Source organism: Lepisma saccharinum, chromosome 6, assembly GCF_977018435.1.
Source record: "Lepisma saccharinum chromosome 6, izLepSacc3.1, whole genome shotgun sequence".
Classification (NCBI taxonomy): domain Eukaryota; kingdom Metazoa; phylum Arthropoda; class Insecta; order Zygentoma; family Lepismatidae; genus Lepisma; species Lepisma saccharinum.
The window spans coordinates 81,978,353-82,005,655 of NC_139234.1; the positions used below are offsets into that span (position 1 = coordinate 81,978,353).

At 36.9% G+C, this 27,303-nt stretch overlaps 1 protein-coding gene across 2 annotated transcripts in view; it reads right to left on the bottom strand.

Annotated features, from left to right (window-relative positions):
- Nucleotides 1-27,303, bottom strand: part of hob (bridge-like lipid transfer protein family member hobbit) — a 222,576-nt gene that overhangs the window by 137,321 nt on the left and 57,952 nt on the right. For both annotated transcript variants that reach the window (XM_083124220.1, XM_083124219.1), the window contains exons 12-13: nt 26,253-26,392; nt 2,173-2,338 (exon numbers count right to left, since the gene is read on the bottom strand). In XM_083124220.1, coding sequence (XP_082980346.1) covers nt 2,173-2,338; nt 26,253-26,392 — 306 coding nt within the window. The remainder of the gene's footprint in view (nt 1-2,172; nt 2,339-26,252; nt 26,393-27,303) is intronic.

Genomic DNA, 27,303 nt, shown 5'->3' on the forward strand with positions numbered 1-27,303 from the left:
CATGCTTTTAAGTGTTTAGTTCAGGAATAAAAGAGAAAATTGAACAAAATAACACATTAAAATGTCAAGGAAAAATAGATGTAGTTTTGTTATTTCATGCTGCATTTCTGCCACCTTTGGCTAATCCAGGGTGACTAGCGAAGTAACAAATTCAAAATTCTTGACCTTTTATTTAGTTTCCCGTAACCTTTATTTATTCGACCCCTCCTTAGGTAAAGTTTACAATTAGGAATTAAGAAAAATATTTATTTACGAAAAAACCCTACCAAAAGATTGAAAACTAAAGCTGTATTTAACAAGAGAATTAGACTTGGTTTACTTATTGATGCATCCTGGACTGATTTGGCAGAGTAGCGAGGCTTTGCCATCTGGCCTCACAGCCAGAATCTTATGTCGGGCACGTGTTGTCCTCCTTATATATTTGTGATTGTCCTTTCATCAATCTTATTTTACCACCATTTATTTTTGTCTTTGCGATTAGCCAAAGGGGCAGAAAAGTGAAGTTAAATAGATCAATCAATCAGTCATTGTCATAGCAAAAACTCTTGACCACAAGTATAATTTCTTGACTTTTTATTGACATCTTGACCAACTTGCTGATTTCTTTACTTTTTCTTGACTTTCATGACTTTCTTGACTGGTAGAAACCCTGCTAATCATAATGATGATGTGGATGAGTGATGATTAAATTAAATTGATGAAGGAACACTTAACAAAGAATACTCATGTCCAGGCTGCGATTCAAACCTAGATACTTTGGTGAAGATCAAAGGATTATCAAAGAAGAAAACAAAGAAAGAATAAAAAAATGGTAAAAGTGTTAAAATAAATTAAAATTCAGATTTTTTTCCAATATCTTTTAAAGCAGGTACATGAAAGAACAAAAGGAAGCTAAAAACACTTTGTTTTATTTTTAACCTCTTTTATCTTGTATTTCCTCTTCCCAATTTCTTCCTTGACAAAACAAGTGGGAAACCTATGAATTTTCGTGTGTCATTTTGTGTAATTTTTATGGAAGGTCCACTGCATGTTCATTATTTTTTGTTTATACTGTAGTACAGTACTTTTGTTTTATTTTCTTTAATAATGCATGTTCTTGTTAATTCGAATTTTGGAGTTCGAATTAAACAGAGTCCACTGTGGTAAGTATTGGGTTGATGCATAAGTTCGTAGTGTTTGTGTTTGGTTTGGCAACACTGCGGTGTTAGAGTTTATCGTTAAATGTTCATCAATTGTTGTGCTTGTGAATACGCATTGAATTTTACAGATTTGAAGAAAGACTGTGTTATTTATGAGCTAATGAACATAAGTGTCCAGTGGGGTGGAAGGTGGGAGAACATTTCAGACTCTGACATATTCTTCGGTGTGAGTTTAACATAGAGGCAAAGGCAGCAGTAGCGGATCAAAACATTTGTCCCACGTATGGGGAGAATGCCAACGGGGAAAGCAGGGCAAGAAAATGGTTTTGTCATTATAAAGAGGGCATTTTTGACTTAAGCCTTTGTCCATGTTCAGGAAAACCACCGGGCTTTAATGAAGACAGTTTAAATGCTTTAATCCACGAGGATCCACATCAGTTGACTCGAGAATTAGCAATGTGATGAACTGTGACCATTCAATCATTGTGCAACATTTGCATTCAATGGGTAAGGTTCAGGATACTGCACACTTTAAATGAAAACAACCAAATCAGCAAGTAGGCCAGGAAGACAGCATCAAGTGCTGTGACACGATAATGCACACCCACACTCCACTAACATGACAAAAGCTACTTGCCAGGAGCTTGGTTGGTAGTTATTCCACACCCTCCTTACTCCACCCGATCTTGCACCATCGGATTGCTACCTTTTCAGCTCTCAATCCATCAATCTTCAAGGAAGCTTTTTTGGTGACGAAAATGCTCTTCAAACTTGGCTTGACGACGCTTTTAACCCCGAATTAGCTGATTTCTTCAGGTGTTGAATTGAAAAACTGCCCCAGCATTGGTAGACAATGAAGGAAAATATATTACTAATTAATTTATGTCTTTTGTTCATCTCAAATTAGTATCAAATAAAATACTTTAGCCATGGTGAAAAAAATGCTACAAACTTATGAATCAACCCAATATTTAGATTGAGTTCAAAATTTCCAATACACAGTGTAGTAAAAAGTTTGAAAACTTATCCTTACCTTTTACTTTGCTATAAAAATCATGAATCTCCTCCAAAAGGTGTAGAATATTGAGATGCAGGTTAGTACTCCAAATTACTTGTACTTCTTGCAGCAACTGAATATTTAAATCTTGAGAATCCAGCTTGTAGGTAATGCGAGCAACTTTTACGTGACCACACATTGACTGAAATAAATAAATTATGCTTTAGTTGTTAAATTTATCATTTTTTTGGTTTGAAAAATGCAAATGCCATTAAATATCTCAATACTTTTACTTCCTACACATGTCAAAATCAATGAAATGCATATCTACAATAATAATTATCTGGGAAGAGCCTTAATTACATATATTGTAAATTGGAATGTTTAATTATCTGATGGCAGTTACTGAAAAATGTCCCACTAGTGTAGTATTCATATACTAGTGCTCATTACCAGTGATCAGAACGCTACATTTTAAAAGTAGCTTCACTACAGCTACAGCTACTCTTCCAAAATGTAGCTTCACTACAGCTACATTTACCAAAAAGTAGCTCGCTACGCTACTCCTATTTGCTACTCGCTACTTCGCTACTTTTTGCGCTACTTCTGCATAAAAAAAAATGAAAACAACCATATGGGTATTAAAAAAATCCCCTACTACTGGTAAATAGATTCTGTTATTTGTTATCATGATTCCCGTCTTTCGATAATTTTGATAGCAGTGTTACTTCAGTTACTTGTTTTTACTATAGTTTTTGAGAATACCATACCTATGCAAGTGGCATATCAATTCAAATTTGATATATGAATATTGCAATTAGGGTGTTGCCCAAATTAATTATTACAACTATACACAAATAAAATTTGGTAGGATTATGTATTTATGTTCACATCAACATATTTTTCTTAAGAATAAATATTTCATTTTTCGTAGACTGATATGAAGTCAGCATTTTGAATGAAAAGTACCTGGAGCCCTTTGACTACAAAAGGGCCCCAGGTTCGATACCCAGCGGAGGCACATAGTGGTTAGGATCCAGTCTCGATCAGCTATCTATGCATAAAATGGACTCAAAACAAAAACTAGGAAAGACGCCAAGTTGGGAGGATGGGATCCTCCTGCTCCTCCATTCCCCACACTGTTCATCACTCATCATTCTTCCTCGTTCTCACAATTAGCCGAAAGTGGCAGAAAGAGACTATATAGATAAGAGAATAATTAAATAAACCATTCATCCTCATTGTCATGATTGAGAAAAGTTGAAGAATAGGTGAGGAGGTAAACAGAAGAAGACAAATGGGTGGTGGACTATATCAAAGCATTCGAAGATTAATATGGAACAGGGATGTACCTATGAAATGCAAGAAGGTAATATGTAACACATACTATGTGCCAATAATTACGTATGGAGCAGAGACTTGGACAATGACATAGAGAGACAAAGAAAAGATGCATTCAGTGGAGATTAAATTTTTGAGGAGTCTTTTGAGGAAGACTACAAGGGATAGAATAAGAAATGAGGAGGTCCGACAGACAGTGGGTGTAGTGAAGCTTCAGGACAGAATAGATCAGGCACAGATGAGATGGTTCAGACACATGAAGAGGATGGATGCAGAAAAACTACCACTAAGAGCTTACAATGCACAAGGAGTGGGAATAAGGCCAAGGGGGAGACCAAGATGTCGGTGGAAAGAGCAGATAGCTGAGAGTGTTAGGAGAAGAGGACAAGATTGGAACACCTTGGAAAGAGAGGAGTGGTGAAAGACCAGGAAAAAATGGAGAGGTTTGACTTCTATGCCGACCCAGTCAGAGATAGAAACGGCAAAGGATGATGATGATGATGTTATGATTAGCAAAAGTTACAGAAAAGTGACGCAAAAGTAGGAGAAATACATAAATTTGAAAACTATGTATATTAACTAAAGAAAATTGTCGTTTCTGTAGGAAAGTCAATAACTCGTACATACTTTTTGCAATATGATAAAATTATTGAGGAAAGTGTCGTGTAAACCTGTAACATTCCAAATATTATATATTTAATTTGGGAATGTTACTCGTACTTTTGTACGTCTATAGAGTTTATTTTCGGAGAAAATAATCTCCACCGCAAAATACGATAGCGCTACGACATTTAGATGGTGTTGCCATCTGTCGTAGATACGCTAAACTATACTCTCCTCCCCTCCCCCTTTTTTTTTTCTTGCACGATTCTCGATCGTCAGCAACACAGTTCGCATCCGGTCTTCGAAACAGACACATACAGTCAGCTAGCAGCGGAGCAGGGTCGCTTAGCCTGTACGCAATTCCTTCGCCCACGCATTTGCCATGGTGAGATTGGAATACAACTTTGGAAGCCACGATTTCTAGAGTCGTGAAGAGCCGCACGAATGCAGTTGCGTAGTCCATGCCATGTGCTTGCGATTGTGATAAGGACCATCAGAAGGATTGCTTCAAGGTAAAGTGGACATTTGTAGATTTCTTTGATCCTGTTTTCGACTTGCCCTGTTTGAACTGTACAATTACTCCCCCCCCTTTTTGTGCGATTATTCAGCAAGCTGTTTGTTCGGAGTTCTTTCTCCAATATATTACTGTTTCTACCCCTTTTTGACTCTTGGATGTGAATTAACGTGCCGAATATACTGGTACAGTGCTTCCGAAAAGTGAACACTAATTATTTATGTATGTATTTTCGGAACTGAGAATGATACTAAGTGAAAGTACGTCCAACACGAAGCATTAGGCATTTCTGTTACAATATTTCGTATAACCGTCTAATCCCAAAGAAAGATCGATTAGATCTCTATTCACACGCCCCTTTCGGAGACTGAATAATCAATTGTGACAAAAGAAAATAAACTTTTATTACGCAAGGAATTGTTGTGTAGACCCTGCGAAAAGACAGGAAACAACAGTTTTAAAATCAAGCTTGTCAAATGACAATACGCCTCCCTTTTTCTAATTCTCCCCCCCTTTTCTCCACTTTAATAAGTCATATCCCCGCAACACCTTACGCAGTAGCCTCAAAGCCATGCACGGTAAATAAGTATACATATGTACATGTAGGGTACCTATACTTGATTGTACGTAGATGTTAAGGACTGATTTGTTATTGCGAAACACCTCTGTAGATTGTTATTGGCATTGCATTGCCTCTTGTTAAGCAATACAGTTACTGAAACGTTGAATTTCAATTGGGCTTGTTTCCTTGCACTCGTTTTTGTAAAGACTATTTCCCCTCTTTTTTAAAATGAGAAGTTGAGGGTCATGTAAGAATATTTCATGTGTTATTAGGAAGTCAAGACAAATTAAAATTGTTGAAATAAACAGGAGATTAAAATTGAAGTCTTCTTTCCTTTATCTTTCGCTTTATTCCGTTAGAGTTAAATTGAACACATTGAATGAAAAGCAATATATATGTATGTATAAATATGTTTTCTTGAATAGGAACCAGGATACTGTCCTCGAATGGTTAAAGTCATTTTTACAACTTTTTGACTGTTCTTTCTCTCCCCCCTTCCCCTCTTTATTCAATCTGTTGGTCAATTAGTATTAAGTGAATTAATAGTGAATAAGTATTTTTGACGTAATCATTTGTTACAGGAACATTGCTGTTGACAATATAAATAAGCCTAGTAGTAATTGGAACGGAATCTTCGTGATTTTTACCGTTCCTCGGATTCCTGCGTTTAGCGGAACGCGACGTTGCCTTTCTGTTGTTGGTTTGCATGTTTTGGAACTTGTTTACTCAACGGAAACGTAGCGTCGAAAGGTGTTTGTGACCCTTGTTTGGAATAGGCACTAACAGGGATATAATTACCACGCGTTTCCAAATAACTATCATTAACTTAATGGGTTGTTAGTTGCCTTATCCACACGAGCGTCATAAAGTTTTGGCAGCAGAGCAGGTTTAGCGATTTACTTTACCTTTTTCAAGTAACTTTGCAGAAAGAAGAAATTTTTTCACACCCCCCCTCCCAAAATTTTTTTCCCTACTTTATTTTTCTTGTATTTTTTTTTCCCCCTTTTTTGACATAATGACTATTGATGTACCATCCCCGTATGAACAATCAACATTACCCCCCCCCCCTTCTCCCTCTGTCTTGGATTTCCTTCAAGGTGTCATTCTTCCACAAAATTCTTCGCCTTTACGAGAAACAATTCGTTTCCAGTCGGCCTCCTTTCTGTTTAAAGGTGTGTCTCCCATCACCGGTGAGACTCTTACCCCATTATATAATTTTTTGACCCTTCTTCATAAAATCCTTGCCTTGGATCTGATGGCTATTGAATCTCTCCTCCTAATGGGGTTCCCATTTATATACCCAGGTGGGTCAGACACTACATAATTCTCCTGCCCCCTAGACCTACTTATGTATCAACATTTTGGGTTTTTTTTTTTCCAATATTTAAATTGTCAACATAAGAAGTGTCTTAGATGTAAGGGTGTTATGCTAATATTTATATCCATTGTTGTTGTTAAGTGTATTATCCTTATAACTGTCTATTTTTCAATATAATGTGTATGGAGTGATATTATGTAAAATTATTATTGTCTATAGCTTGGGTATTTTGATTCATCACAAGTATTTGTAATGCATGCGCTCTGTAATGATGCTACTTCCTTCTATTCCTTCCTGCTGTAGGGTGTAGTCTTAACTTTCCTGTTTCTCTTTCTAACTTCTACCTTTATTATTCTTGATTTGATTCCTTTCCTTTTCTTTTTTTCATATTTTCACGAGGCTACTTCTATACTACAATTACGCCATGGGAGATTTCCGTTGCATCCTTGCTAGTGTGACCATCTTGCGACGAGTGTGTATTACGCCTCGGAACATTTCGTAGTGTTGCGCATCGCTTTAATTCTTGTGTAAGCTTTTGCCTGGTGGTGATTCTGTGTTCTGGCGTTGCCCAGTTTGAAAACATTTGTGCTATCTGTTTTGCTATTTAATCTACATGTGATGAAATTGGTAATTTTGCCTGTGTATGATCTCTTTGCAATATTGGATCCGGGATGGCCAATATGGAGTTAAAAGGATCAATTATATGTCTTCTGGACTTTGATATATCATCTTTGTTGATATTTTTCTGTGTTCTGGCGTCGTCCAGTTTGAAAACATTTGTGCTATCTGTTTTGATACTTAATCTAAATGTGATGAAATTGGTCATTTTGCCTGTGTATGATCTCTTTGCAATATTGGATCCGGGATGGCCAATATGGAGTTCAAGCTTAAATTATATGTCTTGTGGAATTTGATATATCATCTTTGTTGATATTTATGTAAGCATTTTTAACCGGTATGTTATTATACCTTGATGGATTTCATTTTGCCACTATTGATATTAATCTAACTATTATGGGTGTTATACTCTGAGTTTGATATTTCTATTGTGTTTTGGTTCTAGGTATCATAGGTAAATTCTTAGGATTGTTTTTTTTTCCTTGCAGGTTCATTTTGGGGGATTGTACATATTTGGTGTGTATTTCTATTTTAATTGTATTTCTTTGCTCATACCTGTATTTTGCGTTAAAGCTGAGCAAATGGTCATTTTATACCATATATATATGTTAAGGGTGTTTGTTTTATGCATATTTTCATAACTTCAGTGCAACTCTTGTCTTGTAAGACTTTGAAGCTACTTGGTCGTTTAGGCCATTATTTTCCAATGTTACTTTATTTTGCGGGCAGTTTTTCTTTCTTTTCCCAGGGCCCGGGAGTTTGTAACATTCCAAATATTATATATTTAATTTGGGAATGTTACTCGTACTTTTGTACGTCTATAGAGTTTATTTTCGGAGAAAATAATCTCCACCGCAAAATACGATAGCGCTACGACATTTAGATGGTGTTGCCATCTGTCGTAGATACGCTAAACTATACTCTCCTCCCCTCCCCCTTTTTTTTTTTCTTGCACGATTCTCGATCGTCAGCAACACAGTTCGCATCCGGTCTTCGAAACAGACACATACAGTCAGCTAGCAGCGGAGCAGGGTCGCTTAGCCTGTACGCAATTCCTTCGCCCACGCATTTCCCATGGTGAGATTGGAATACAACTTTGGAAGCCACGATTTCTTGAGTCGTGAAGAGCCGCACGAATGCATTTGTGTAGTCCATGCCATGTGCTTGCGATTGTGATAAGGACCATCAGAAGGATTGCTTCAAGGTAAAGTGGACATTTGTAGATTTCTTTGATCCTGTTTTCGACTTGCCCTGTTTGAACTGTACAATTACTCCCCCCCCCTTTTTGTGCGATTATTCAGCAAGCTGTTTGTTCGGAGTTCTTTCTCCAATATATTACTGTTTCTACCCCTTTTTGACTCTTGGATGTGAATTAACGTGCCGAATATACTGGTACAGTGCTTCCGAAAAGTGAACACTAATTATTTATGTATGTATTTTCGGAACTGAGAATGATACTAAGTGAAAGTACGTCCAACACGAAGCATTAGACATTTCTGTTACAATATTTCGTATAACCGTCTAATCCCAAAGAAAGATCGATTAGATCTCTATTCACACGCCCCTTTCGGAGACTGAATAATCAATTGTGACAAAAGAAAATAAACTTTTATTACGCAAGGAATTGTTGTGTAGACCCTGCGAAAAGACAGGAAACAACAGTTTTAAAATCAAGCTTGTCAAATGACAATACGCCTCCCTTTTTCTAATTCTCCCCCCTTTTCTCCACTTTAATAAGTCATATCCCCGCAACACCTTACGCAGTAGCCTCAAAGCCATGCACGGTAAATAAGTATACATATGTACATGTAGGGTACCTATACTTGATTGTACGTAGATGTTAAGGACTGATTTGTTATTGCGAAACACCTCTGTAGATTGTTATTGGCATTGCATTGCCTCTTGTTAAGCAATACAGTTACTGAAACGTTGAATTTCAATTGGGCTTGTTTCCTTGCACTCGTTTTTGTAAAGACTATTTCCCCTCTTTTTTAAAATGAGAAGTTGAGGGTCATGTAAGAATATTTCATGTGTTATTAGGAAGTCAAGACAAATTAAAATTGTTGAAATAAACAGGAGATTAAAATTGAAGTCTTCTTTCCTTTATCTTTCGCTTTATTCCGTTAGAGTTAAATTGAACACATTGAATGAAAAGCAATATATATGTATGTATAAATATGTTTTCTTGAATAGGAACCAGGATACTGTCCTCGAATGGTTAAAGTCATTTTTACAACTTTTTGACTGTTCTTTCTCTCCCCCCTTCCCCTCTTTATTCAATCTGTTGGTCAATTAGTATTAAGTGAATTAATAGTGAATAAGTATTTTTGACGTAATCATTTGTTACAGGAACATTGCTGTTGACAATATAAATAAGCCTAGTAGTAATTGGAACGGAATCTTCGTGATTTTGACCGTTCCTCGGATTCCTGCGTTTAGCGGAACGCGACGTTGCCTTTCTGTTGTTGGTTTGCATGTTTTGGAACTTGTTTACTCAACGGAAACGTAGCGTCGAAAGGTGTTTGTGACCCTTGTTTGGAATAGGCACTAACAGGGATATAATTACCACGCGTTTCCAAATAACTATCATTAACTTAACGGGTTGTTAGTTGCCTTATCCACACGAGCGTCATAAACCTGAGTGTCTAAACGTATTGTAATTTTAAAATTTGTGAACAAATACTATCGCGAAAATAATTGTAATTCCAGAACCTCTATCATTCATGTAACAATAATTTCTTGCTGGTGAGATCCTATATACTGACGATGATCAATGCTGTTAACGTACTTAGCCATTTATTGCTGGCACTATTCCCTTGTCAGTGCAATGGAAAATCCATCGCTCGTTTTTGCACTGCAAGTTGTGTCTTACACATCAATTAATGACATTTTGGTGTCTCTTACACCATGAATATCCACAGGATTTGTTCCGGGGGTGACGCAAACGAGGCACTTTTTTCCAGTGGTGCAGCAAACGAGGCATGTTTCTCCCCAAAATAGCGATGCAGCTAAAAAAACGTAGCTGTTAGCAGGAATATATTCATATATGTCAGTTAGTTATCTGGATATCTGAATTATTCAGATACTAATTAAATCAATTACGCAGATATCTATAATCTACAATCTAGATAATCTGTATCTCCATGAAATATACTGTCTTTATGAACCTCCTGCAAAATTAAGGGTTACTGTCGATCTTTTCTGACGCTGTTGCCACATTCAAAATTCATCTCAAAATGCTAAGAAAAAATGTAGCTGTAGCAAAATTTTCGCTACAACTACAGGAATTTTGTAGCTTCGCTACCGCTACAACTACAATTTTCAAACTGTAGCGTCGCTACAGCTACCGCTAAAAATTTTGTAGCTAGCTACAGTAGCGACGCTACAAGTAGCTCGCTACTTCTGACCACTGCTCATTACTAGGGCCCGGGACTTTATGTCAAATATGTCACGAAAAATTACAAATATGTCAGAAAAATGCAGAAATATTCCCAGTAAAGACAAAAATATGCACAACAGTACTCTCGAATTTCTTCCATACCCGATAGCGTAGAATAGGGGCTATAATGTACCTAATTTTATTTTTACTTTTGACTGATTTTTGTGAAAAGCGAAAAAGGCAAAGAAATGAGAACAAAAATTCTTTACTTCCCGTGCAACAACGAGAGAGAAAATTTTGCCTCAATGATGTTTGCATGGCTATCAATTGTTGGCGGGATAAAAAAGTGGGGGTATTATATTGTTCTGTACTAAGAAAAGACGGCACAAAATTGGCAAAATATTGTGACGATATATTGTTTAGTTGATATTGTCTGGACGATATTTTTTTCAATATCGCGATATATCATCTGGATGATATATCAATATATCATCTGGATGATATATCGTCCAGCACTAGTACAGACTTGGAAATGTGAAATATGACATCAGCAAGCACAATTCAAGATGTTTGTTACCTTGAAAGCATACACGAGAGAGGAACAACTTTAGTTATCCGATTCTTGGATAGTGAGGATGAGAAAGATAATTGCAGGATAAAGAGGTAGTAGGACATGCATGTGTAGCACTTCATCGAGTTTATGAGTGGCACAGAGAGTTTAAGTGGGTGTCAAATTTGACTGAGGCATTTCACTGTAGCAAGCCTCACTCTGTGACTATGACTTATGTTACTGCTGAAGTAGAATTACTGATACAGTAAGCAGGTAGCTAAAAATCGACAAAGTGGCTGTTTTAAATAGACATCTGAGCATGCCACATCATTCATGACATGTTGTAGTACCACACAGTTTCTAGGTGGAAAGAAGCAACTCACTCTTGAACTGAAACAACAGTGTGTGGAAGTTGACACACTCTGGGTGTCTACCAGTCTGGAAAACCTGGAACAGGGAATTTACTTTCTCTGGATGATTTACTGCATTTCTGAAAAAATCAATGTTTTTGTCGCACAAAAAGTGTGTTTCTTGAACAAAGAAGAAAAGGGCAAGCAAGACATTTTGAATTTGTTGTGGACAAACTATACTTCAGTTTGATATACTGAGTATTCCTGGTATTTAAGTAGAAATTGCATGTTAAATACTTTAGGAAAAGGGATCATATTTTGAACTATTTTCAAGTAAAGGTCTACTACAGTAAGTGGCTATGGGCATGAGCAATTTGCAATTTCCTGGTGTAATTTTGGGGTTGTATTTGGCATGTCTTAAGATTAATACATATATTACTAAATTTTGATATAATTATGCATTATTTATGCCATGATTGTCATGATTTTTTTACATAAAAAAATTATTTGATTACCATTAGTCAATACATGGCACATAGCAAGTTATATGTAAAAGGTATACGGCGTACGCTTTTAGAAGGAACATGAGTTCAGCCAATACGCAGCCAGAGCTCTTGCGATGCTGCCAAACCAACTGCTAGCGGAAGGGAAACACAGATAATTCGTTGTGTCCAATATTCAACATTTTATACATAATGCATGCACGTGATATTTGAGAACAATGAAATATGTAGTGAAGAATTCTACACAGGATTATATCATATCACTGCAGCATATAAGAGAAACTCGTACCTGAAAGAAGTTTGAAGGTATTTATTGTAGAGGAACTGCAAGGTCATCATCATCGCTCTCGCGTCTGTTTTCTGGCATCTTTCCCAGGAGATTTGAATAAGGGTTCACCTATTTCTGTGGTAGATACTTTACCCTCTTTTATAATACGCAACACAGTATGCACACATACACCACAGGCTTTAGCCGTAAGTTCTCGACTATGAGAAAACACTGTTTCAGCATGCACTTCTTCCGACGCCAATTCCGTGAAGTAAGAATACACTTTAAAACTAAAATGTTTGTCTTGTGAACGTAATATTTTACCCTTCGTGCCTGTACTACTGGTACTAGGTTTAGACAGCGACATTACGCATATTAATTTGATTTGATTTGTTTTACTTTGCTTTTCTGTCAATTTTGGCTAATTGCGAAGATGGGAATGAGTGATATAATGAAATTGGTGAACGGACATTCATAAACACCCATGTCCAGGTCGAGACTCGTACCCGGGACCCCTGGCGTCGTAGCGCGATATGCTAACCAGTGCACCATGGTGTCCGGCGCGATATAATTTAATAACACTCACGGAACACACACCATTGCACAATTATCGAACATAAAGGCAGTATTGCACAGCGCGCTACGATGCTAGGGTTCTTGGGTTCGAATCCCGGTCCGGGTGTTTGTAAGTGTCCCTTCAACAATTTCATCATATCATCACTCATCCTCATCTTCGCGATTAGCCAAAAGTGGCAGAAAAGCGAAGTAAAATAAATCAAATCTATCAATCAATAAGGGCTGTATTGAATCCTCTCACAACTGTTTTTCGTAGCGTGCGAGTATAATTATCTTGCACCGCCCTTGTTACGAAAACGTTGAACTCAAACTGACTTAAATGACTCGCAATGTTCGTGAACGCCCATAACAATCAATGGTCATTGTGTATATTCAGCCGAATTTGACACCCATAGCTTTACCAAGACACAACAACACAGCGGGGTCAACACGGTGGCAACGAAAATAACAGACTGAAGCAAAATGAAAGGGTTATTGTGTGCGTGTGTGTTGAGACATACTGTTTCCCGTGTTTCTTCGAGAAACGATAACTCCGGCTGTAGGCGACGGAAATTCATGGGACTTGGACAGTCAGGTTCAAAATGTTGTGCTCCATCTTATGATGAACCTTAAGTGGCGAGTTTCATGAAAACCTCTTGCGCGCAAGAAAAAATACAGAACACGGCGTTTAATTTGCGCGCCGCAGTTTCCTAACTGTACAACGTTGCACTCCTGCCATTGGCTGGTCGCCAAGGACACGCTCTCAGTAGCTCCGCCCGATATCGTTTCTAAAAACGTGCATCGTATAGTGTTAGACGATATATTGTTCAGACGAAATCAACTAGACGATATATGGTTACGATATTTTGGCTATGTTGATGAAGGAATTGGGAGCATAAAAGTAGAAACATAGATTTTCATAAAATGATGTTTGTACCTTTATGCTCCCAATTCCCTCATCAATATATATATCATATTGGCAATATATCGTCACAATATTTTGGCGATATACTGCCATGTGTAATGCCTTTTCTTATATATTTACGTACTTTTGAAAAATCGCTACAACATTATTAGTGAAGCTTCTCCAATCATCTAGTTCATTCACTCTCTACTAGATAGCTCTGCATACGCTATCTCCTTTTCGATAGCTTCCGCCTCTGACCGCAACTTCCCCAACTAAATCCTCGAGCTCAGTTCGCTATAAATTCTGACTTTCACTTCTTCACCGACCGATGTAGGAGAGAGAGCAAATTTTATCAAGCTCCGGCGCACGCAGCTTACGTCACCTGTGACCACCTTGTTTCACAATGTTAACGAGGAAGGAGCAGCCATTTGTAAAATTTCTTGACCGCATGTATTGTGGGAACTAAAAGTGAAATACGTTTGCAAATGGTAGGATTGCAGACTCAGTGTTCATATTAAAATTACAACGGTCAAACAGGTATGTTGGAAATTTTACGTATTTGGTGCTTAGTGAAACAGGAATTTGTGATAACCTCTGAATAGTGTTATTCACAGACAGGCTGTCCCTCTACGCACTTATTCGTCGTGAAAAGATACAATGCGTTGGTCGTGACTTGTGAAACAGTTATTTTTCTCTCTCCTCGAACTTAATTATGTACTTTTGACAATTTCGACAGCAAGCAAGTCGTAAAATCCACTCCCATTTTTACTGAACGTAAGTTTATTGTGCAGTGCTTGCTTGCAAAGTACACGCTTACCAAAAACTAGTACATAAATTGTGAGAACTACAATTTCTGTAAATTAGTGTCATGAAACTAATCTCTCCCTTTTTGATTGCGGATTAACCATGGATAATGAACTTGTTAAAAATTGAGATTGAACACTAGAAGCGAAATTCTATTAATTAAAAAGGCAGTAATATAATTTTTGAGAAACAAGGAAAGGCGTTGGTACTAACACCTTCCGCCCCCATCTTTATGCCAAAATAGTAGCATTAAAATGACGTAATAAAACTTGAGTTTTTGTTGCATGGTGAATAAGAATAGCATGTAAAATATAAGAGACAAGCCTGGTGTTATTTAGGATTGTATCGTCGTTGTGAATTGAGATCAATGTTTGAAAAACCAGAATTCTTATTTGAATAAAAATCAGAGCTATTTTTACAAGGAAACAAATACCAAATGCTTGTTAAATTTTACGGACGTGTATATAAATTTATCCATTGGTTAAATGTTGTATAAATCAAGATACATGTTAATTGTTGATGTGGCAAGTAATGCAGTTGTTAACAAGATTGATTAAAAATCAAAAGCTAATCGTTAATGGATCAGTTGACGCAGGATGTGGATTGTAAATGAGCGATTGTACATGTTAATGAATACTCATGAATAAATTCAGCATCTTGTTGTTAACATTTGTTGATCATTGAAGACAAATTAGATTAAAAACAATTACTAGTTACTAGGTGATGATAGTAGTAGAAATGTGCATGAATTTAATTAATCTCTCTAGTAAATAATTTGGTACGTTGACATTGCAAGGAACGCACGCCCCCCTCATTGCAAATTGCACTCCAACTATTGTGGAAGATGGTGCCTGCATCACTTGACAAATGTTTGCGTACGTAATAAGTTTTTGAACGAAGTGAGTGCTCTCAATCCTTTTGGTGTGGCGCCGTGTGCATGCACACCCATTCTTCCTGCATTGAATTGATACTCGAATGAGTTATAAGAAATGGTAAATTTTAGATTTGTCAAGATCAGCAAACAATATATATACAGGGTGATTGGTAATTCGACCTATTCCTGGAAAGGGGTAATATTAGAGCACATTTGCAACAAATTTGACCCTATGCACAGGGGGTTGGAAATCAATGAGTTTCGAGTTATTGCAGTTTGTAGATTTTCGTGATATATTCTGACTTGCGACCAAAAAACTACTAATTGTGAAAAAACTACTACACCCTGGGCACTTTATCGTTGCTAACAACTGACAAATGAGTGACTACTGGGAAACAAATTCATGCCCAAAATTCCCATACCCACAGAAAAAAAACAGTCATTGGAGCACATGTCATGAAGAAATTTGGAAATTATCGTTTAAATCGAAGAGGAGCCTCCCCCATGGCGAAGTGGTAGAGTCATTGCCTTGTAATCAAGGGGTCCCGGGTTCGATACCTGGTGGAGGCACAAGTGGTTTGCATTCCACTTTAAACTGTAGGTCCAGTCCCGATTAGCCTTACTGTGCATAAAGTGGACTTAAAACAGCAACTCAAACCAAACCAAACCAAATCGAAGAGGATTACAAAAAAAAAAAAAACACTTAGCGTAAAAATTACGGGAAAAACTTCCTCGTTTCATAAGCTCTCCAAAACGATACAAATGTTGTCAACTGGCACACAGGTTTGGGGAAATATCTGAATAAAAAGCGGAGAAGGTGCATTGTAGACCTTTTTGTAAAATGAAAAGAAGTTGTCGGTTGTGAGAAATAAAGGAACGAAAATGAGTGAAATAATAATATTATTTACCATTCTCATGATTCTAGGTTGTCAGAATTAACTGTTACGAAAACTACAAATCCTGTTCAAATTGCCTCCCCCGTTACGTATGCAAGCACGCAACCTGCGGCATACTTCAGACACAGTCACTCACGTTGACACTCAAGTCTCTTCAGCTGTCACAATTCTCTCTCTCAACTCTTCTTGGGAATCCACTGGTGTACTGTAGACTAACTCTTTCATGTGACCCAAAATGTAAAAGTTGTATGGCGTCAAATCCGATCTCCTTGCCGGCCAGGGGGTCGGGCATGGGATACTTGTCGTCCAGCCACTGCCGCACACCCCGGAAATAGTGATCTGGGCAGCCATCATGTTGGTAAATCATACCCCTTTTTGTGGCGAGCGGCATATCCTCCAGCAGCGTTGTCAATTCTTCCCTTAGTTTTCGTAGGTAATGCCGTTTAGGTTTTGTGGCAGATAGAACGGCCCGATCACATGATTGTGGATGATTCCCATTTAGTGAGTATTTTCTCTGTTGAGCCTTTTCTTTAGATTTTCTGGGGTTATGACCAAAAATGTGCATTATGAAAATTCGTAATACCATCGCGGTCGAATTTGGATTCGTCCGTCCACAGAATTCTTGTCAGATGATGGGAGTCTACAACACGCCTTCTCCGCTTTTTATTCAGATTTTTCCCCAAACCCGTGTGTCAGTTGACAACATTTGTATCTTTTTGGAGAGCTTATGAAACGAGGAAGTTTTTCCTGTAATTTTTACGCTAAGTGTGTTACCTTTTTTTTAGTAATCCTCTTTGATTTAAACGATAATTTCCAAATTTCTTCATGATGTGTGCTCCAATGACTGTTTTTTTTTTCTGTGGGTATGGGAATTTTGGGCATGAATTTGTTTCCCAGTAGTCTCTCATTTGTCAGTTGTTAACAACATGTCGATTAAGTGCCCAGGGTGTAGTAGTATTTTCACAATTAGTAGTTTTTTGGTCGCAAGTCGGAATATGTCACGAAAATCTACAAACTGCAATAACTTGAAACCCATTGATTTCTGACCCCCGGTGCATAGGGTCAAATTTGTTGCAAATGTGCTCTAGTATCACCCCTTTCCAGGAATAGGTCGAATTACCAATCACCCTGTATATATATATAAATCTCATGTGCAGTGACTTTCAGAGTCGAATCGTGTCTTAGAATATTTCGACGTCCTTTTTGCGACTTGACTCGTTATAACGTTTCATTGTCCCTTAAGGAAGATTAATAATTTGAGGCTTGCCGGTTGGGTTTATGCACAACTTAACATCTTATGTCCCGTTAACATGCTTCCTCCAAAATTCCTCTGGGTACTATTGTGTCTTAACCTCACCAGACGTCCCATATGATATTTGCTGTTATATCGTCATGATATTTTAGCAATATGTATCATGTCAGCGATATATCATCACAATATTTGGCAATATATATCATGGAGATGATATATTGTCAGCGATACATCAACAAAATATTTGGCAATATATATCATGGAGATGATATATCACTGATATTACGATATGGAAAAAATATTGTATTGTATCATGTGACAATATTTTCTTGACAATATATCGCAATATCAAATTTCCAATATCGTCCATCCCTAGTAAAACCCCGTATCTAACAGTCAATTTCTGTTCAGTTTTCGTTATCATTATTATTTTTAACTTTGTTTAGTGGGTCTCTAAGTATGGTATTTAGCTAAAATGTAGTGTCTTCCTTAACAAATGTGTAAATAAACGAATTGCCCTAAAGACATGGTCTGGAAAATTTTGGTTCTTGGTCTGGAAAACTGGAAAAATCAGGGAAGTTTGTTTTTATGAAATTGTAGACACCCTGACACTCCTATTCAGTCTTGAAGCTGAAGAAATTGCTTTCTACACAGTACAATTTCCAGCAAAAGACTGAGGAAACTAATGAGTAGCAACATTCTTACTTGCCAAAATCAAAGAACATTGTACACAACTTGATAGACTTGTAAACTGATGATCACACGACATACTTCTATGACTTTAAAGGCTTAATCCTGGGTACTATCAAGAATGAATCAAACCGTGACCAGTTTCAGAAGAACTTGAAACCAGGTATCAGGTCAAAACTTCACGGATTGTTGAATTATTGCATGTGTACAATCGATTTTTACTGTACTAATTTGTAAAAGCTAAGTAAAAATACGAGACTAAATGAGCCAGGGAAGTGAAATTCAAAGAGGGGCACAACAAGGCTGCTGCCTTTCCCCTACATTATTCAACATCTATTTAGAAGAAATGGTCAAAAGCTGCTTCCAGGGAAAGGACTGGAAGCTCTGCAAATGTGGTTATGGACACGAATGGAACAAGTGAAATGGATAGAAAAAGTGAGAAATGAAACAGTGCTAGAAAGAGTTGGGGAAAAGAGATCAATGCTGGAGATAATCATCAAGAGAAAAATACGAGGGTGGTTCAATAATTATTGTCCCTGACATATAAGCAGTATTATTTTTCCACAAAGTCCCCCTTCACAGTAATGCACTTCTTCCACCTATGCTGTAAAGCCACTATGCCAGTTTCAAAGAATGTCTGTGGCTGAGCCGTGAGCCATTCTTCCGCAACGTCCATAACAGCAGCATTTGAGGGAAAATGTGTCCCCTTGAGGTGCTCCTTCAACTTCGGGAACAAATGAAAGTCACTAGGGGCGAGGTCGGGTGAGTAGGGAGGGTGTTCCAACACATGGAAACCAGCAGCATGGATTGCGGCACCAGTAACATGGCTTCTGTGTGCTGGAGCATTATCGTGGTGAAACAGCACTTTTCGCCGCAACATCCCACGCCGTTTCTCCTTGATGGCTTCGCGTAACTTAGGGATTAGAGCTGCATAATAGTCCCCAGTAACAGTGTGTCCCACCAGGTAGTCAATAAGGAGCACACCCTTCGCATCCCAAAAAATTGTGGCCATAACCTTGCGTGCTGATGCTTGCACCCTGAATTTGCGGGGGGGAGGTGAATTGCTATGCCGCCACTCCATACTCTGTCGTTTGGACTCGGGATCATAGTGGTGGAGCCATGTCTCATCCACTGTCACAAATCTATCACAGAACTGCTTCAGGTCTGCCCCCATCAGCTCCAAACCAGCCCTTGAACATTGAATTCTGTCTTTCTGTTGTTCACGGGATAACATTTTGGGGACCCATCGCGCTGACACCTTTCTGAATCCCAAGTGTTCATGCACAATGGTTTCCACTGAGCCTACAGAGATGTGCATGATGTCTGCTAACTGTTGCACCGTGATTCTTCTGTCAGCCATAATCATGTCATGCACAGCATCAATGTTTTCTGGGGTGGATGCTGTTGTTGGAGGACCAGCACCAGCGGCCTGTTGACAGCTTTCCCTGCCGCAACGGAAATCGTGGTACCAGTTTTTTACCACCTGGTAGGTAGGAGCCCCATCACCCAACACACTGACCATGTCCTCATGAATCTCCCTTGGGCTTAGCCCCTTTTTCTGGAGGTACTTGATGACAGCTCGTTGTTCGGTTTTCTCAATTTTTCAAACTAAGTGCCACCTCTCACACCCAAAACAAGAAAAACAAATTTACTATAGCACCTACGGTTCTGAAATTTTGCATATAGGCATCTAAGACATTAGGCTACAATATCCCCATCATTCATTGCAATTCATATACTTTAAGTATGCCGGGGACAATAATTATTGAATCGCCCTCGTACATTGGATGGATCAGTGGATGAGAAGAAACTGTATCCTAAGGGATGCAATTGAAGGAATAGTCGAGGGAATGAAACTCCGGGGAAGATGATGATTTTGAATGATTGACGACGTCAAAATAAATGGGTCGTACACTGCTACAAAGCAAAGGGCTCAAGATCGAACAGCATGGAGGCTGCAAGGAAAGACCTGCCCCTGGGCAGAAAAAAAGAATGAATGAATGCAATGGTTGTGTTTAATTATCTAGTTGTCTGTCCATTCATATCACCTATTGAATACCAGAAATATCAGAGCAATAGATAGACCTAGCAGAAAAACCCACTCATTGTTGACCTGGCCATGCAAGACAACAATCGATCAAAAGTGACCAGAACTAACCAGAAACAAACAAATGTGAAGATCTAAAATTTCTACAATGGAAGACAGAGCAAATGCAGCATAAATTATTTCGACTGGCTGCCCATCTGTCTATGGAGTCAAACACTTGAAAGTCAATAACAAATACAATTTTAATCCTGTGATGTCTCTGAAACCATTCAAGCTATAAATACAAAATTTGGCCTTAGCAATTCAGTCACTCTGCACCTGGTGGAAAAGTAAAGAATGTGTCAACTAAGGTAAGAGGTATTGTACATTGTTGGAAGCTTTGAATGGTAAGAGGAGAAGGGAGGATGAGTTAATTGAGGGGAATGAACTGAGGTTTGGAGCAGGAGAGAGAGTTTAAGAGTTGTGGGTTTCTTGAAGTGAGGACAGTTGTTGATTTGGAGAACGGGGGAGAGAAAGGGTTGATCGTGAGACGAAGTGGAGAAGTAAGTTTTCAGTTTAAAAGTTCAGGAGAAACACTCAGTTTTGGACTCTTAACGATTTCGAGAACAGGGAGATGTCATTTAGGGATACGTTATCGACAAGCGGTTAAATAGACTTTCTGTGTGTGTGAGATTAAGGAGCACCTAGTTGACGAGATAGGCTACACGAGCCCAGTAATCCCTTTTCATTAAACATGAAGGTACAGGTTCAGTTGTAAAGGTATTAAAACCAAATTGTGTGTGCCACCTTTAATTTCAGTGTTTCCAAAGATTATGTTAGTTGTACATCCTTCGCATGCTCTACGGAAACCTAAGCTACTTGTTGGGAAGTAATGCACCCCATGGTTTGATCCGGGTACCATTAAGGTAATGTTGAGGCACCATGATTTAGTAGTATTCATGGTGGTAAACTGCACTCAAGAGTGTTGTTTTACAAAATAATGAATTATCTACTTGGAGCAATATTTATGTTCTTCATTGGTCTGTCGATTTGTATGTTGTAGTCAACATCAAAAGTGATTAATGCATTTTAATTTCTCAGAACATGAAAATTTTGTGGTGATACTAACCTGATACTAGGGATGGGCTGATACTGATATAAAATTTACCAATACCAGTAAGTAGAGGTATGAATATTTCGTTTTTGACAAAAACACAACATTTGAAACAACATGCTGTAATGTTCATTTTTCATGTTTCTGAAAGGTGTGAGGTGCATGTTTTGTCACGAAATGATGCAAAATGAACTGCAAAATGCGAAATAGACTCTTAAACTCGAAATTTAGAGCTTATTTACCGATGCAGCACTTTCTGAAGTTTGAATTATTCTGTGAGTTATGTTGTGTTGGCCCAGTCGACTGCTGCTTTTTAAAGTACCAACTGTTTCATCTACGTAAGATTAATCTGTGTTCAACTTCGTTTTCTTGAAAATATGTTATATTTCTTTCTTTAAAAATATGTTATTGTTAATACCATATATGTAAAGGGTTCTTAAACTGAATTCTTACTGAAAAGTAATTTAAAAAATTTTGGTATTTTGTTAAAATATAAGAAAATTGTAAATTATTGTAAGAGTTCTGTAACTATATCAATGTATAAACAACTATAGTGTTGACTTGGAAAAATGTAAATAAATTTTCTGTATAAAAGGGCAATGGCTCTGTAAGCCTGTGGGACACTCTCCTGGTTGCTGAAAGGCTGGTGATTCAGGGGACAGTTGGGGAAATATATTGCCATGGTCTTAGAGGTGGATTTGGAGTTCTAGTATTCCAAGGCAGATATTTCTAAACCCAACGCTGAAAAGAGGCTTTTCTGAATCACCAAAACACCAGGGTTTTAAACTGTGGTATAGCTAATAGGTTTCAGCCTACAAGTTATATCGGGTGAATTGTCTGTTTAAGAAGTTTATGTATATCGTCGAAAGTTTGAATAAATCTCTAAGTACGAGATATTAATACTCTTTTATTCCAAATCAAAATAAGAAAAATATACAAATCCTAAACCACAGACCACACAGGGGCTTGGTCCTACCTACTACTAACCCTCACATGCCCTTGAGAAGTCCAATATATGTATATGGACTGACCGAAAGGCAAAAGGTGCTTGTGTCAATGTAATTCATGGGAAAATGGTTAATTCTGCTGCAAATATTTCTTAAGCAAAAATGGGTCCCTTTATACAGGAATAAACTTAATACTCTGGTAACTACATAAATGTACTATTAGAAGCGATATGTTTATTTTGTGTAGTAAATGCAGTTTTTAAATCAAATTTAGGATTATATTAACAATTTTAAAACCAAAATGTCATTTTATATGACACTTTTGATCCAATTTTTCACAGGAGCCTCCCCGATGGCACAGTAATCAAGGGGTCCCGGGTTCGATACCCGGTGGAGGCACACAGTGCTTCGGATCCCACTTTAAACTGTAAGTCCAGTCCCGATTAGCCTTGCTGTGCATAAAGTGGACTTAAAACACCAAATCAATCAATCAATCACCGCTATAACACTAAAATTTTATATTATTCACCACTTTTGAACCCGAAATTGACTGTTTTTGTACCAAAATTGAGCAACTTTATTTAGCAGAAATATGTCTCTACTGATAACTGATATTCTACCGATCCAATATAAAATTCCAAATGGTTCTTGAAAACCTGAACAGTTCATTGACCTCCTTAATAAACGTTTGTTTCCAGGTGACTGCACTTCAAAACAAGTTGCATAAATAGACATCTACTTTTTTAAAAAGTAGGGCATGGAGATTGTCCATACAAATTATAAGAAAATGGCAGAATTTTGCACTAAATTACAAGATATTTATAGATATATCGAATTGGTAAAAATAATTGGTAATTTTACCGATACGCCAATATGCCTATATAGGTTGATACTGATAAAGTACTGATTAATCTGTCCCATCCCTACTTATACTAATCCAACATAATATAAAGATCTCGTCTGAGTATCTGTCTGTCTATTGAAGTCTCACAGTTGAAAGTCAACAATTACTACGTTTCATTTAGAAGCAACCAACATGTAATGTGGTGAGGGTGTAAGGGGTTGACACCTGAATGTCAAATTCCATTCCACATAGTACACCCTGGACTGTATTTTGCTCTGATGTCTGGATAACATCTGTGGAGCTCAAGTTGTGTCATTCACATATGCTCATGATTGTCCCTTCACCCACCTCATCTTATTCATCCTCATATTCGAGATTAACCATAAGTGGCAGAAAAGTGAAGTAAAATAAACTAAATCATTCAATCACTTTGCGTTGTGCCAAAATACCATTATTCCTGAATCATAGTTAATTTAATCCTAGCTTACCCATAATGTACAAGAAACATACTTAGCTACAAAGGGCCACACTTTTTTTATCATTAAAATTCAAGAAACCATTTTGTTATTGAATCACTCCTTCCCTTGTTGATTATATATGTGATGTTATTTATTAATTATAATCATTACAAAAATTATCAAAATGAATAAGAAATAATAACCATTATTGCATGAGCGTCACACACATGTTTCAACATTCACTAAAACTAAAAAAAAAAAAAACAATAATTTTTCATTAATGCTTTTTTATTTATAGAGGTGTAGTTGTTCTTAATTATAAAAATTACCAAAATTACTATCATTACCAATGAATTGTGTATTCTCACTGGCACGAGTGTCTCGAATAACATGCATTCAAACATGGCGCTTGATAGGACCACCTAATGTATTTTGCCTTCTATTTACATTACAGTTATATATTAATGAACAAAAGTAATACAGAAATATTGGGAACACCCTGGGGAACAAAGTAATTTATTTTCGATTAAAAAAAAGCTTGACAAATAAAAAAAATAGGGTGGTAAGCTAGGGTTCATATTCTGATGAAGGGTAATGTTAATCAGCCAAAATGCTGAATTTCAGCAAACACCTTGAGCTGTGTGATATCAAGTCAATATCAATTATTGAAAATATTGACGTTCACATCGATAATATTGACCATATTGATATTATTGATATCGATGATATCAATAACATCGATATCGACGATAACAACAATATTAATATCAACAATACAGACACATCTAAATTTTCAATTTGAAGTTTTAATTAAATTTTAGGAATCAAAGAATCCTGTACTGTTTTGTACGGCTTGCTGTTGCTAAGTACCATCAAGTGCAACAGAATGCATGTACAGACCAACATGTATTTTAATACCAACAAATTAAAGAATGGCCTTGTGGTACGGCGATACTGACATAACGACGTCAATAATATCAATAGATATCGATATATCAAATGTCTACATCAGGATTCTCACGTGAACTTGAAATGTATTTTCCCTGAGTTTTCCAGAATCTTCAATTTTTTTCCAGAGTAGTATATACAGTGCAGTATTGTTTATTTTTACAATAGCCTCCATTTTCCCTCATAGCCATAACATCACCACCTTCTTCTTCTATTATTATTATTATTAGAGATAAGATAAGACTATCTGATTGATTGATTTAAAATTTTTGGGTGCTTCAGGCTATGTGGCCATTTTGCACCCTTCTAAGTATACGGGGAAAACCCTTAACTTAAAATTAAAAAAGGGGTGTAAAGAGACCTATGAGAAATGTTAAAAATGCAAAGTTTTAAAGGGACTTACACGAGACAAACATGAAATTTAAAAAAGGCAAGCATAGTCTAAAAACTTCCTCAGAAACTGTGTAAAAGGCCTGCTTTTATCAAAAAAGATAAAAACGTTTGGTAAAAGACTGTCATCATCTCCCAACATAGATGGATGATAAATCGTTGGGAAGGTTAAAACTCTGAGGAAATTAAAATCAGCACATGCGAGAAGAATGTGCGGAACACTTAATACAATGTTACAGGTACGGCACAGCAGAGGGTACAGTTCTTGCAGCAAATGGCAATGTGTGAGACAGTTGTGTCATATTCTAAGAAGAGTTAAGATGACATTCTCAGCGCGAGAGAGAACGAGAACAAGGTGGACGAGAAGGTTGCCATCTGCATGAGCAGACTTGGTGGTAGCATCAGCTCCTTCGTAGTTCCCCTTGATGCCTACATGACTGGGGATGCAAACTAATTGTTACTCTATTGGTATGTCCATATCTGTGTATCAGTAATATTACTGATAGTTTTAGCCATTTTTTATTACTTTTATGAATAAAAAAATACAATTTGAATGTCATGGTTTTGTGAAGTAAATGTCTAAATAAGCAGTTCATTATTAAAGTAAGTCATATTGAATCAGTTGGTTACATACATTAATTGAGGAGGTGAATGAATGTTCTGCAAGAATCACTTGCAATCTTACATTGGCCGAGTTTTCCGAATCAGTGTATTTATATCAGTAGTTTATCAGTACTGGGAAATATTTCATAACTGTACACTTTCTGAAATCAAACTAAATGAAGAATCCCTGTGTACATATAATTAAAGACTATGGTTACAGATATTTGCGTTTGTATTGCAGTGCACAAAAAAATAACATTCCAAACATACCACATATAGAACAAATATTTTCACACTTTTGAGAAACAGAAATTTACAAATGGACACAATATCAATTAATCTGTAATGGAAAACAAACATATGTCAGCAGGTTGTTTGAAGGAAAGCAACAGGTAGGATCATATTCTAGCCCTTCAGATATACTTCAATGTGACTCATTGATCAATTAGGTGATTTTCCCTGAGAATTTTACTTCTTTCAAATTCCCCGAGATTTCCAGGTTTTCCAGGTGTGTGGGAACCCTGTACATATAGATATCAATATATCGATGTCCATATTATCAAAACACCAATATATCGATGTTGATATTTTTATGATATCGACTCGATATCGATATATCACACAGCACTACAAGCACCACCAGAATAAGGGCTATTGCATATTTATTTCATTATAAATCATCGTTTTGAGTATTTTTTACAGCCATTCGTGACCTATTTATTGAATTTGCTTCGTGTAATACACAAATAAATTCTGCTCTGCAAATAGCATCCCAATAAACCACTATAGAGAGTTGCCGTACCTTTATATCTTGAGACTTTATGCAGTTGTACCGAGTCCCACTCTGTGGCATTGATGTAATCTTGGCACCTTCTAAACCTATCCACACTTTAGAGCCATTGATCTCTCCTTTGATCGAGTCCAACCTCACAGCTATGCACACTGGAATGACGGAAAATGCAGGCATGAACACAACATAAACAGTCAATCAGAAATATATGTAAACAATATAAACAGTCAATCAGGATGGGAGTGATTTTTGTGTATATATATCTTCCTGTTTTGTACTTTGTTTAATTTGTACTTGGTACAGAGTCTGAAGAAGACCTTGCTAGAAGGTTGAAACATTACGTTTTAAAATAAAATAAATTTCTGCCTTGGTCAGCATATTCAGTTTCCCATATCATGGAAACAAGGGTTAACGATGTTATAATGTGTATAAGATTACTTCATTTTAGTTAAACACCACACATAAAATCGCACTAAACCAAGTTAAAAGTAATAAGGACTAGGGAAACTGAATAGAAATTGTAGTGAGCTTGTATGTAATAATCATCACGTATTGACTAATGGTAAACTAATCATTCATTTTTATAAAATAGCATCACAACTGTAGCTTAATACATACATAATAATAATACATAATACATAATTTTATACTAAAATTTAATATTATGTGCATTAATCAAAATATCGACCAAACAATCAAAAAATTGTAACAAGAAAGTGGTAAATGCTACATAGCTTCGTACTGTAGTAGCTTCTAGTTGAAAATAGTTCAAAACATGACATTTCCTAGAGTATTTAATATGCAATTTCTGTAACTACCTATAATACTCAGGATATCAAACTGAAGTAACAAAATGTCTTGCTTGTCCTTTTCTTCTTTGTTCAAAAACCGACTTTTAGTGCACTTCCACAAAAACATTGATTTTTCCAGAAAAATAGTAAATTTTCCTGACTTTTTGAGAAAAGGTTAATTCCCTGACTTTTTCAGAAAAGGTTAATTCCCTGACTTATTCAGAAAAAGTAAATTCCCTGACTTATTCAGAAAAAGTAAATTCCCGGACTCA